This window comes from Phalangium opilio, unplaced genomic scaffold (genome assembly GCF_054372755.1).
Source record: "Phalangium opilio isolate 3A_F unplaced genomic scaffold, DU_Popi_V2 ptg000209l_1, whole genome shotgun sequence".
Classification (NCBI taxonomy): Eukaryota; Metazoa; Arthropoda; class Arachnida; order Opiliones; family Phalangiidae; genus Phalangium; species Phalangium opilio.
In genome coordinates, this window is record NW_028324217.1 from 588632 (window position 1) to 601637 (window position 13006).

At 46.4% G+C, this 13006-nt stretch overlaps 1 protein-coding gene across 1 annotated transcript; it reads right to left on the reverse strand.

The window, feature by feature from the left end:
- Positions 1–4231: 4231 nt before the first annotated feature.
- LOC149618129 (uncharacterized) lies at positions 4232–7399 on the reverse strand. Its single transcript, XM_089854079.1, has 5 exons — positions 7066–7399; positions 6036–6978; positions 4754–4933; positions 4567–4690; positions 4232–4499 (listed from the first exon to the last, which is right to left on the reverse strand). Exons 1-5 carry the CDS (start codon positions 7350–7352, stop codon positions 4378–4380), a joined length of 1656 nt encoding a protein of 551 aa, XP_089710205.1. The 5' UTR covers positions 7353–7399; the 3' UTR covers positions 4232–4377.
- Positions 7400–13006: the final 5607 nt, after the last annotated feature.

Here is a 13006-nt window from a genome sequence, read left to right on the forward strand (position 1 = left end):
ACCCCCTGCTGTTTCCATACTATTACCCCCTGCTGGGACCCCCTGCTGTTACCCCCTGCTGGGACCCCCTGCTGTTACCCCCTGCTGTTACCCCCTGCTGGGACCCCCTGCTGTTACCCCCTGCTGGACCCCCTGCTGTTACCCCCTGCTGGGACCCCCTGCTGTGACCCCCTGCTGTTTCCATACTATTACCCCCTGCTGTTACCCCCTGCTGGGACCCCCTACTGTTACCCCCTGCTGGGACCCCCTGCTGTTACCCCCTGCTGGGACCCCCTGCTGTTACCCCCTGCTGGGACCCCCTGCTGTTACCCCCTGCTGGGACCCCCTGCTGTGACCCCCTGCTGTTTCCATACTATTACCCCCTGCTGGGACCCCCTGCTGTTACCCCCTGCTGTTTCCATACTATTACCCCCTACTGTTACCCCCTGCTGGGACCCCCTGCTGTTACCCCCTGCTGTTACCCCCTGCTGTTTCCATACTATTACCCCCTGCTGTTACCCCCTGCTGGGACCCCCTGCTGTGACCCCCTGCTGTTTCCATACTATTACCCCCTGCTGGGACCCCCTGCTGTTACCCCCTGCTGTTTCCATACTATTACCCCCTACTGTTACCCCCTGCTGGGACCCCCTGCTGTTACCCCCTGCTGTTACCCCCTGCTGGGACCCCCTGCTGTTACCCCCTGCTGGGACCCCCTGCTGTTACCCCCTGCTGGGACCCCCTGCTGTTACCCCCTGCTGGGACCCCCTGCTGTTACCCCCTGCTGTGACCCCCTGCTGTTTCCATACTATTACCCCCTGCTGTTACCCCCTGCTGTTTCCATACTATTACCCCCTGCTGGGACCCCCTGCTGTTACCCCCTGCTGTTTCCATACTATTACCCCCTACTGTTACCCCCTGCTGGGACCCCCTGCTGTTACCCCCTGCTGTGACCCCCTGCTGGGACCCCCTGCTGTTTCCATACTATTACCCCCTGCTGGGACCCCCTGCTGTTACCCCCTGCTGTGACCCCCTGCTGGGACCCCCTGCTGTTTCCATACTATTACCCCCTGCTGTGACCCCCTGCTGTTTCCATACTATTACCCCCTGCTGTGACCCCCTACTGTGACCCCCCGCTGTTACTCCCTGCTGTGACCCCCTGCTGGGACCCCCTGCTGTGACCCCCTGCTGGGACCCCCTGCTGTTACCCCCTGCTGTTACCCCCTGCTGGGACCCCCTGCTGTTTCCATACTTTTACCCCCTGCTGTGACCCCCTGCTGGGGGGTCCCAGCAGGGGGTCACAGCAGGGGGTCCCAGCAGGGGGTCACAGCAGGGGGTCACAGCAGGGGGTAATAGTATGGAAACAGCAGGGGGTCACAGCAGGGGGTAACAGCAGGGGGTCCCAGCAGGGGGTCACAGCAGGGGGTCCCAGCAGGGGGTAACAGCAGGGGGTCCCTGCAGGGGGTCACTGCAGGGGGTCCCAGCAGGGGGTCACAGCAGGGGTCCCAGCAGGGGGTCCCAGCAGGGGGTAACAGCAGGGGTCCCAGCAGGGGGTCCCAGCAGGGGGTAACAGCAGGGGGTCACAGCAGGGGGTCACAGCAGGGGGTAATAGTATGGAAACAGCAGGGGGTCACAGCAGGGGGTAACAGCAGGGGGTCCCAGCAGGGGGTCACAGCAGGGGGTCACAGCAGGGGGTCCCAGCAGGGGGTAATAGTATGGAAACAGCAGGGGGTCACAGCAGGGGGTAACAGCAGGGGGTCCCAGCAGGGGGTAACAGCAGGGGGTCACAGCAGGGGGTCACAGCAGGGGGTCCCTGCAGGGGGTAACAGCAGGGGGTCCCAGCAGGGGGTCACAGCAGGGGGTAATAGTATGGAAACAGCAGGGGGTCCCAGCAGGGGGTCACAGCAGGGGGTAACAGCAGGGGGTCCCAGCAGGGGGTAACAGCAGGGGGTCCCAGCAGGGGGTAACAGCAGGGGGTCCCAGCAGGGGGTAATAGTATGGAAACAGCAGGGGGTCACAGCAGGGGGTCCCAGCAGGGGGTCACAGCAGGGGGTCCCTGCAGGGGGTAACAGCAGGGGGTCCCAGCAGGGGGTCACAGCAGGGGGTCCCAGCAGGGGGTCACAGCAGGGGGTCACAGCAGGGGGTAATAGTATGGAAACAGCAGGGGGTCACAGCAGGGGGTAACAGCAGGGGGTCCCAGCAGGGGGTAACAGCAGGGGGTCCCAGCAGGGGGTCACAGCAGGGGGTCCCAGCAGGGGGTAACAGCAGGGGGTCCCAGCAGGGGGTCACAGCAGGGGGTAATAGTATGGAAACAGCAGGGGGTCCCAGCAGGGGGTCCCAGCAGGGGGTAACAGCAGGGGGTCCCAGCAGGGGGTAACAGCAGGGGGTCCCAGCAGGGGGTAATAGTATGGAAACAGCAGGGGGTCACAGCAGGGGGTCCCAGCAGGGGGTCACAGCAGGGGGTCCCAGCAGGGGGTCACAGCAGGGGGTCCCTGCAGGGGGTCCCAGCAGGGGGTCACAGCAGGGGGTCCCAGCAGGGGTTCACAGCAGGGGGTCACAGCAGGGGGTAATAGTATGGAAACAGCAGGGGGTCACAGCAGGGGGTAACAGCAGGGGGTCCCAGCAGGGGGTCCCAGCAGGGGGTAACAGCAGGGGGTCCCAGCAGGGGGTCCTAGCAGGGGGTCACAGCAGGGGGTAATAGTGTGGAAACAGCAGGGGGTCCCAGCAGGGGGTCACAGCAAGGGGTAACGGCAGGGGGTCACAGCCGGGGGTCCCAGCAGGGGGTAACAGCAGGGGGTCCCAGCAGGGGGTCCGAGCAGGGGGTCACAGCAGGGGGTAATAGTATGGAAACAGCAGAGGGTCACAGCAGGGGGTAACAGCAGGGGGTCACAGCAGGGGGTAACAGCAGGGGGTCACAACAGGGGGTCCCAGCAGGGGGTCCCAGCAGGGGGTCACAGCAGGGGGTCCCAGCAGGGGGTCACAGCAGGGGGTCCCAGCAGGGGGTCACAGCAGGGGGTAATAGTATGGAAACAGCAGGGGGTCACAGCAGGGGGTCACAGCAGGGGGTCCCAGCAGGGGTCCCAGCAGGGGGTCACAGCAGGGGGTCACAGCAGGGGTCCCAGCAGGGGGTCCCAGCAGGGGGTCACAGCAGGGGGTAACAGCAGGGGGTAATAGTATGGAAACAGCAGGGGGTCCCAGCAGGGGGTCACAGCAGGGGGTCCCAGCAGGGGGTAACAGCAGGGGGTAATAGTATGGAAACAGCAGGGGGTCCCAGCAGGGGGTAACAGCAGGGGGTCACAGCAGGGGGTCACAGAAGGGGGTAACAGCAGGGGGTCCCAGCAGGGGGTAATAGTATGGAAACAGCAGGGGGTCCCAGCAGGGTGTCACAGCAGGGGGTCCCAGCAGGGGGTCACAGCAGGGGGTAATAGTATGGAAACAGCAGGGGGTCCCAGCAGGGGGTCACAGCAGGGGGTAACAGCAGGGGGTCCCAGCAGGGGGTAACAGCAGGGGGTCCCAGCAGGGGGTCCTAGCAGGGGGTCACAGCAGGGGGTCCCAGCAGGGGGTCACAGCAAGGGGTAACGGCAGGGGGTCACAGCCGGGGGTCCCAGCAGGGGGTAACAGCAGGGGGTCCCAGCAGGGGGTCACAGCAGGGGGTCCGAGCAGGGGGTCACAGCAGGGGGTAATAGTATGGAAACAGCAGGGGGTCACAGCAGGGGGTAACAGCAGGGGGTCACAGCAGGGGGTAACAGCAGGGGGTAACAGCAGGGGGTCACAGCAGGGGGTCCCAGCAGGGGGTCACAGCAGGGGGTCACAGCAGGGGGTCCCAGCAGGGGGTAATAGTATGGAAACAGCAGGGGGTCCCATCAGGGGGTCACAGCAGGGGGTCCCAGCAGGGGGTCACAGCAGGGGGTCACAGCAGGGGTCCCAGCAGGGGGTCCCATTAGGGGGTCACAGCAGGGGGTAACAGCAGGGGGTCCCAGCAGGGGGTAATAGTATGGAAACAGCAGGGGGTCCCAGCAGGGGGTAACAGCAGGGGGTAACAGCAGGGGTCACAGCAGGGGGTCACAGCAGGGGGTAACAGCAGGGGGTAATAGTATGGAAACAGCAGGGGGTCCCAGCAGGGGTCAGAGCAGGGGGTCCCAGCAGGGGGTAATTTTATGGAAACAGCAAGGTAATTGACTTGTGACGTCACGACAGGTAATGATTGTCCATTCATTTAGGCCTAGAGTTCAATAACAAGGCATAAAAACACATGTTTTATTCAGTTTTCAACTTTTCATTAAGTTTTATTAATATTTTAAAGTCTCAATATATATAAAGTTAGGCCTAGGAATAAACAATTGTATTAAAGTGGAATATCATACAACTTTATTAAAGTACATCGTATAATATTAATTATAATTAAGAAATAAGTTTCGGTTCAATTAAATCCAGCCATTTAACTTTAACAGTCGTTTCATTATTCCTGGTTTCAACCTCCGTGTCATCCTCTTCGTCAATCAAATCAAATTTCCCAAAAGAAACTTAAGAAATGAAAATTCAAACTAAATAATTAAAATTAATTAAATAATTAAATAAATTGTAACAAACCGGCTTTAATTTCTTCGGATAAGACGTCCAACTCCAAGGTATCGTCACTAGGGTCGTAACCAACCACTTGAGCAGTTTTAAACTTTGAAACTTCGGGACAATAAGTCTCTGATAATTCCAAAACCTAAATCAATTAAAAATTAAATTTTGCAACCTATAAATTAATTTAGAAATGATAAGTGAATACCTTATAGGCAATAAAATCGCCAATTCTAGGGGGGCCAACCAAAGGCGTCCACGTTTTACCCTTTGTTGATTTGAGACTGGGATCCGAGGAGTTTGGAGGAGGAATGTTCAAAGTACGGCAACTCTCGCTCAATTCTTTGGAAGTTCCGTTTAATATGGTCGGCTCCGTGTTTTCGCAATTCTAAAGTATAATTAAAAGGGCTTTCGTCAAATAAAATTATCTATCTTCTTTTGATAAAATCTAATTCCCCGTTTTTATTTTAAATTTTAAGTGGCAACCCTAAATAAAATGTATTTACTATTTTGAAACAGTCCAAAATTTAGGCCTAAATGATTAGCCTAGGCCCAAGATTTAGGCCTAACTGATTAGCCTAGGCCCAAGATTTAGGCCTAAATGATTAGCGTAGGCCCAAGATTTAGGCCTAAATGATTAGCGTAGGCCCAAGATTTAGGCCTAAATGATTAGCGTAGGCCCAAGATTTAGGCCTAAATGATTAGTGTATGCCCAAGATTTAGGCCTAAATGATTAGCGTATGCCCAAGATTTAGGCCTAAATGATTAGCGTAGGCCCAAGATTTAGGCCTAAATGATTAGCGTAGGCCCAAGATTTAGGCCTAAATGATTAGCGTAGGCCCAAGATTTAGGCCTAAATGATTAGCTAGGCGCAAGATTTAGGCCTAAATGATTAGCGTAGGCCCAAGATTTAGGCCTAAATGATTAGCTAGGCGCAAGATTTAGGCCTAAATGATTAGCGTATGCCCAAGATTTAGGCCTAAATGATTAGCTAGGCGCAAGATTTAGGCCTAAATGATTAGCGTAGGCCCAAGATTTAGGCCTAAATGATTAGCGTATGCCCAAGATTTAGGCCTAAATGATTAGCGTATGCCCAAGATTTAGGCCTAAATGATTAGCTAGGCGCAAGATTTAGGCCTAAATGATTAGCGTAGGCCCAAGATTTAGGCCTAAATGATTAGCGTAGGCCCAAGATTTAGGCCTAAATGATTAGCGTAGGCCCAAGATTTAGGCCTAAATGACAAGCAAGGCCCAAGATTTAGGCCTAAATGACTATCAAGGCCCAAGATTTAGGTCTAAATGATTAGCAAGGCCCAAGATTTAGGCCTAAATGACTATCAAGGCCCAAGATTTAGGCCTAAATGACTAGCAAGGCCCAAAATTTAGGCCTAAGTAGTAAGATGTTTTGAGACGGGCTATTTAGTCGATAGTGCCCCAGGCTATTTAAGCCCAAAACTTGGGGCCTAAACAGAAACAGGCTTATTATTTACCATTAAAATGACTGAATGATTCTCCAATTTTGACTTGATTTGCCTCGTCTTGCTCATTTCGAGTAACTTTTCGCCTAAACTTCTCTCCCCTTGAGAAGTTGACGCGACTGGAGTTCCACACGGTGTTGAGTTTGTTTCATTCATTGAAAAATAATTGGATTTTCTCGTGTTATCATCATTGAAACTGACATCCACACTTTGCCCTTCCCCCTCTGGACTCTCGTTTTTTAGGGAACCAAATCTGATGTGTTTACTGACGTTTGAACTTTCATTTCCATTACTATTCTTGGAGTTAACAAAGTCGCGTGATGGTTCAAAGGGATTAAGGTCAAAAACAGCCGGAGTTGATGTAAAAATTCCATCATTTTCTTCCAATTTTATTTTACGGTTCTTTTTACGTCTTTTACGAACGCGTTTCGAAGATGGTTTACATCCGACTTCCACAATTTCTTCGTTAAAACTATCGCTACCCGAATCTAAAGTAGTTATTTCAGTCTTTAGTTCCAGATCAGCGTGCTCCGTCTTCATATTGGAACAACTAGGAACAGCTTCAATAACTTCAATGTCATTTGAAATATGTTTCTTTTCACGGTTTTTCTTTGATTTTGGGGGCGTTTTTTCAATAGGGACGCTCACTTCGATGTTTAAATCAGGGAGAGGTTGGGGCAGTTCTAATACTTGGAAATCACCCGAATGTTTACGGCTTTTACTCTTTTTGTCATGTTTACTAGATTTTTTCTTAGAATGGTGCCGCGAAGTTTCAACAACTTCAACAGCAGCAGCGTCGTTAGAGTCAACTGCCAATGATTTTTTAAATCGTTTACTACGACGTTCGCGGTTGCTAGCTACATTATTTTGACTTTCGTTATCCTCAAGAATTTCTACATCCGAAGACGAATTTTTACGTTTTTTCTTACAATTTTCATCGTAAACTGGAACGATTCTTAATACGATACAGTTTAAACGATTACTTACCTTGAATAATAATCTTAGAGATAAGAAATTAATTAAATAAACTAAGTTTTCTTACTTTAAAACATCACCATCGTGTAGAATTTCAATGCTTTCATCGTTAGGAACAAAGGCCCCATCAAGATACAGTGAAAACTCGGCGTTATTTTTAATTTCCCGACGCTTTCTGATCTCGTCCTTTAAACGATTTATATTGGAAACGTTTAAAGTAGTAATTAAAATCCAACAGAATGGATGAGAAGCAGCGTTTTTATTTAAAATCTCCTGACAATCGGTTAAATCTAAACGAATCCTCATCTTCTTCATGCTTGTACTAGTCGCGGCCATTTTGAATTTGAAGCTCATGATGCTGGTTCGGTTCAGTTCCAATCACTTCCTTTATCAGTTACCAGGCCTGGACATAAGATATTTTTTTCGGCTGCTAGCAATCTGCCAACCATGGAGCAATATTTTAGGAGTCTTATTTACTACTACGTCGATGAAACTCGGCATGAGATTGAGAAAGCCGTCACTTTTCCACCACCTTTGAATATATTATAACACCGGGTTGCTATGTTTCCCACCAAATACCATTACGGGAAGAAATTTCCCCGAATCTCTTACAATATTATATAATTCCAGCACCACAAATGTAGGTCGATGTAATGGCTACATTGCCTATACCTATATAAATACCATTAACGAAACGCGAGAAAAAGTTTCTCGGTTAAATCCTCTGAATTTATCTGGACCAAGAAACTGTACTCAAAGAAAAGAGCAATCACCCCAAAGACCCAAACCCTAGCTAAGATCGTGGATAAAACTTGCTTTGGAGCAAAAGCAATTAAGGGAATTCTTGGGGACTGCAAATCCCAGAGGAATTCTAGATTCAGAGCGAGAACTAAGTCTGCTCGCCGTACATACAGCGTTCCCAAGCAATTCCAATCCTTGCTCCTTCCTTAATAGTAATGGAAAAGACTTCGGCAATCGGCTCCAACAAAAGGCGAATGGACCTTTGCTAAAATACTGGCGTATAGCCAGCCGCAATGAAAAACTAGGCCCTTCCAATATCGCATATTCATTACTAAGAGAATTCTTGCGCAATGCAAAGAGTCTTCTATTATAGATTATGTACCACTTCCGGTCAGTAAATTAATACAGGAAATGAATTTTTTGATTGAAGTTGTGGCCTAAAGATAAAATTCATTAAGCCTTGGTTTCTTTTTTGAATTTTCAAATTACGCGCGCTTTTTAGTAATTGATAGAGTAACGTCACGTGATTTTGTTGCTAGAGTCTAGACTCATCTCGCGTCTTAAGCCTAATAAAAGAGAGAAGGCGGGAAAATAAAAGACTACTTATCATCAGCACCTTTTGAAATTTTTTGGAGCGTACGAACATTTTGGGAAAAAGCTAAGTGCTTTTTTTTTTTGCTATTTTCTCTCTGACGCAGTCCTCACTCATAATGAAGAGGCATTGAATCGTAAAATATTGTTATGGATGACCTACGTCAAGATTAAACACCTATTTACGAGCCCATATACATTTTTATTTTCTCCCTAAACTATAGCTTATTCCTTAGGCCTTTGCGGATAGAAAAAAGGGGTAGAGTTTTTATGGCCAGAAAGGTCAAGAAGTTGAAGACGTTAGATGAAGGTTTAAGGATCCCGGGGAAACTGTATATCTACCTTAATTACACTCAGTTTTAAAGTACTAATTGAGAAGCAAAATTTGCGTAACATTTCTAAAAGCTCTATGATAAATGATAAGCCTTTAAATTAGTTTAGAACCCTTTTAAAATAGGAAATACACCAATTATCTCATCTCGTTATAGGCTTAAGGAAAACACACTTTTCCTTTTATTTTAAGTATAATTGGGTCCATTATTAACTCAATTTAAACTAAAATTCGGGTAATTTCCAGTTTATTTGAAATAAAAATTTATTTTTAAAAAAGCCAACATTTAGGGGCCGAACATTTAATGTATTTTCCCATAGCCCCTGTAAAAGTGTTTTACCGCCGAGCTTCGGTGTACTATGAATATTTTTTTAGGAGTGAACTAAAATATTTAATTAATTTAATTAATTAAATTTACTTAATAAAATGTGAATTAAATTTCTAAATAAGAAAATAAACAATCAAAATATAGCACTTGGAAATATTATTAAAATTAGATTTTTTTAGAAATAACATATTTATCAAATTTGATGGTAATTACTAAACAAACAAGATGTCGCGTTTCTTACCAGACGATTTTTCGATCTCATTAACAATACCTTTAACTAATATAGCTAAGCCTATTTCCTCGAATTTCTCCACGTTTCGTTAGCCCTTCAATTGGACAAGCGTAGCAAAGGGGTAGTAAAGGCAAAAAGTTAAAAACAGTTGAAGGGTAAAAAATGTTTGGAGATTGGAGGCGACATAACATTTTTGGGGATATTATTACGAAAGAGGTTGCCAATGGCAACAGTACAAAATGAGGGGATTTTTATTTTTACCTTATTCCCAATGCTTGTCTTTTATTAAACACTCGAGGCGCTTGACAGCTAGCGACGCCACGCGGGATTCCCTTCAAACAACTAGAGACGAGACTCGAGTAGTTAGCAAACTCGTCCCGCGCGCCAGACAAACGCTGCTGAAACTTTTCGCGCTTCTAACCATCCATAAGGACATGTGAACTCCCCCGTAAGTCTTCATTGGCATAAACGCTACCGCCATCTGGTGTGGGTAACATAATAGAAAGAATGGTTTAAAACTAAAAACAATGTTCTCAGGTTAAGAAATACCGCGTAAAAGCGAAAGGGCTCAAGTTTTTCGAGGAATCTTTGCTAAGCCTAAATTAAAATATATAAATTAGGCTTAACAGAAAAGAATTATTATTCTGGTCACGAGTTTTAAATTGGACCTTCGTAATAAATCTTTTATCTTCTAAATTTCTCTCTTTCGTCGCAGTTGGTCACGAGACTATTTTGAGATGACGTCAACGCGGGAGGCTAGACAGGATGGCGCGTTACTGGATTCAGACTTAAGGGATATAAACCTATGCAGAAATATTTTAGCTTCGGGCGTCTTTTTTTTTCGTCTTAGCTCGACGTGCGTCACGAGATAGTTAATAAAGTTAAAGGCGGGGAAAGGACGAAATTCTGTTAGTAAATTAGTTCCGTTGGATTTATTTATTGAATTACTCGGGTCTTGTCGAACGAACACTAGATACGTTTGAAAAGCGCGTCTTCGTCACAAGTCGCCAAAAACTAATAACAGGAACTCTAGAGAAGCTAAGTTTTTGGCCGAGTTTTTCTTTAGGATTTCGCCGGATCTTAAGAGCTCATATATAGCCAGCTTCCACCAAGTTCAGCGCCCCCTTTATTGGATTTCTATTTTATTTATTAAAAAAAAACATAGGGAGCCCAAAACGAGGAGCTAACCGCTCCCAGATTACATAATTTCCATATTTCATTATACTATTTGAGAGCCTTGGAAGGAACTTCTCAATTAATAAATCTGGTTTTATTTTACGAAATAAAAATCATTTCTTAAATTTTTGACCCCAAAAGGTTAAAAACGAAGCCTGTATTTTAGCTTATCATAGCGCAACACGCTATTCTGTAATAACCCAAACTTATTTTTTATCCCATTCGCTATAACGTTATAAAATGACGTAAACCATCTTTCAGCCGCAACTTCTTAAGCGGAAAACGAACCGCGGTTAAGCATAGGGCTACTGTAAAAACCACGTGCTCGTTTTCCCGCCAAAAACATATAATAAAGAGAAAAAAAAATTCCAAATGTCTCGCGCAATTTTCGCGCCACAAAGAGAAAAGGGCGCGTGGAGTTAAGCTTACCACGAGCTAGTTTCCCGCCTTTTTTTTTCTTAACGCGGAAAATGGGGGCGACGATACATTTCATTATTAGGACCATTTATTTAACGTTAGAAGGTAGGGGTTTTTTTTGGCGGGAAGATGCTAAGCCTAACGCCCTGGAAAGAAAGGGAAAGGATAAAAAACTTGCCGCGAAAAGGCGGGGTTTGTTGTTTACGTCAAAAAACTTTCTCGTTGAAGTGATTTCATCAATCACAGAATGCAATAAAAGTAAAGTGGGGAGATTCTAAATGGCGCGGTGTGTTGTAAGGTCCACCCCTAAAAGAGGTTTTTAGGTTAGAAATAAGTTTTCCCGCCATTTTTTTAAAACAAAGGCGAGACAAAGGCTTAACATTAATTTTATGGCGTTGGGAAATATAGACATTGGGGATGAACTAATGATATATTTGAAACGTATCTACGGCGCGATGCGTGCTGGGAATTATTCCTGGGAAATGCAAAGGCCCAAGACCGTCTTGGCAGCGGAGAATGCCTGCAAGAAAAGAATTAAGACGGTATAAGGCAAAGTGAATCTTTTTGATCCCGCAGAGAGTGAGCGTGTATAATAGAAAGAGAACCGCGTTCGATACTGTAACTGTGTACGGACTGTTTCGGATTCATCGAAGAAGTCTCTCTCTCTCAGCCTCTTCCAATCCTTCCATCATCTTCTCGAGATGTAGATGCCGCATCCTATCGTTTCCTCTTTCTTTCTTTGATCCCTTACGCCTGTCGGCGGCTCAAAAAGTAACGCAATGAGTTACGAACCATCCTTTACCATAACCGGGAAGAAATTGTTACACTACGACCATGAATAAATGAAAAGTGAGCGTATCTTTAGGATAAAGAATACTAAATAGAACGTTAGATTAATTCCTTGAGAAAAACAAACACCACAAGGTCGGGACTCGGGGTAGGTCACCTTCTTGGGTTACTTTCCTAGCGCGTAGAAGCGCCGCTAGAGGCAGTGCGAGTTGGCTTATCATCTCCTGGGCTTCGTCTGGCATTTCGTGTATGCACCTCCGTCAATATTCATTGTAAATTTGAAGCAAGTTCTTTGTGTATCCCTTGAGCAAGACGAGAAAAATTGGAGATTGTAGGTCCAGCGTAGTTGGGGAGGGGCTTAAGATTGGATTTATTCCTGGTGGGATCCCAGGCGGAATAAGTAAAGCCTCGTTTTCATGGTCGCTTGCAATCGTGTCGAAGTGGCTTGCTTAGGTTTTGCGCGTGTAATTTACGAGCGCGTGAAAAACGATTCAAGCAAAGTCGTTTTCATGGTTGCGTTTAAAAACCGCGTGCTGTCGACGATCGCAACTTTCGCGGGATTCTAGACCTTTTAAAGATGGCGGACGAGGAGCTTCGACAGCTTCTTATTCGGAAGAAGATTCTATTATTAAAGTTATTAATGTTAAAAAATAAACAAAAGCATAAAAGGCAGTACAAAACAAAACGTTGGTGGGTTCACCCAATTTGGTTGAAACGTAAAACTGAAGGAGATTTTGGTATGTATACATATTTGACTATATATAGGTATATAAACTGTGGCTAATTAATATCGGTTTTAATTTAGCTTGCAATGCGTGCACATGATCATAGTTATTTCCATAATTGTACAAGAATGCATGCGTCCAGAAATATTTGACAAACTATTGATAAACGCCATTTTTAAATTACATAATCCTAAACTCCAAAATGTGATTCTATTGGTTATTCGCAAGTCACGTGACGCCGACGATCTGCTTGCACGCGTCGCTTGTGCTTGAAATATCTGTTTCGTTTAGATACGCAAGCGGTGCTATTCACAATCAAGATTTACAAGTTCACGCTGCAAGCGTGTTTTTCAAGCGATCATGAAAATGGAATTGCTTGCGAGTTCCGCCCGTTTTTTTACGCGCAAGCTGTCATTTACACGCTACAAGCGACCATGAAAACGAGGCTTAAGGATGGAAAATTAAAATTTAGGTTTATCGGCTGTCAGTTGGGACAAGTAAGACTAGTACCCGATCGGATTATAGACAGATAACGTTTGCCGCCTCCCGAAAATTTAATAATATCAGATCCTTAACGTCTTACAATAAACCTTCGGAAAACATAAGCTTACCCAAACACCTATGTACAATGTTTCATTTCGTACACCTTAAATATTGAATCCCTTTTCGAGGGAAATC

What these genes read in the sequence shown, in the direction of transcription:
- LOC149618129 (XM_089854079.1), bottom strand. Translation starts at nt 7,352, where the DNA reads ATGAGCTTCAAATTCAAAATGGCCGCGACTAGTACAAGCATGAAGAAG. An exon ending in ATCATTCAGTCATTTTAATG is followed by an intron (nt 4,934 to 6,035) that starts GTAAATAATAAG and finishes ATTATACTTTAG; the next exon opens with AATTGCGAAAACACGGAGCC. An exon ending in ATCCGAAGAAATTAAAGCCG is followed by an intron (nt 4,500 to 4,566) that starts GTTTGTTACAAT and finishes TCATTTCTTAAG; the next exon opens with TTTCTTTTGGGAAATTTGAT.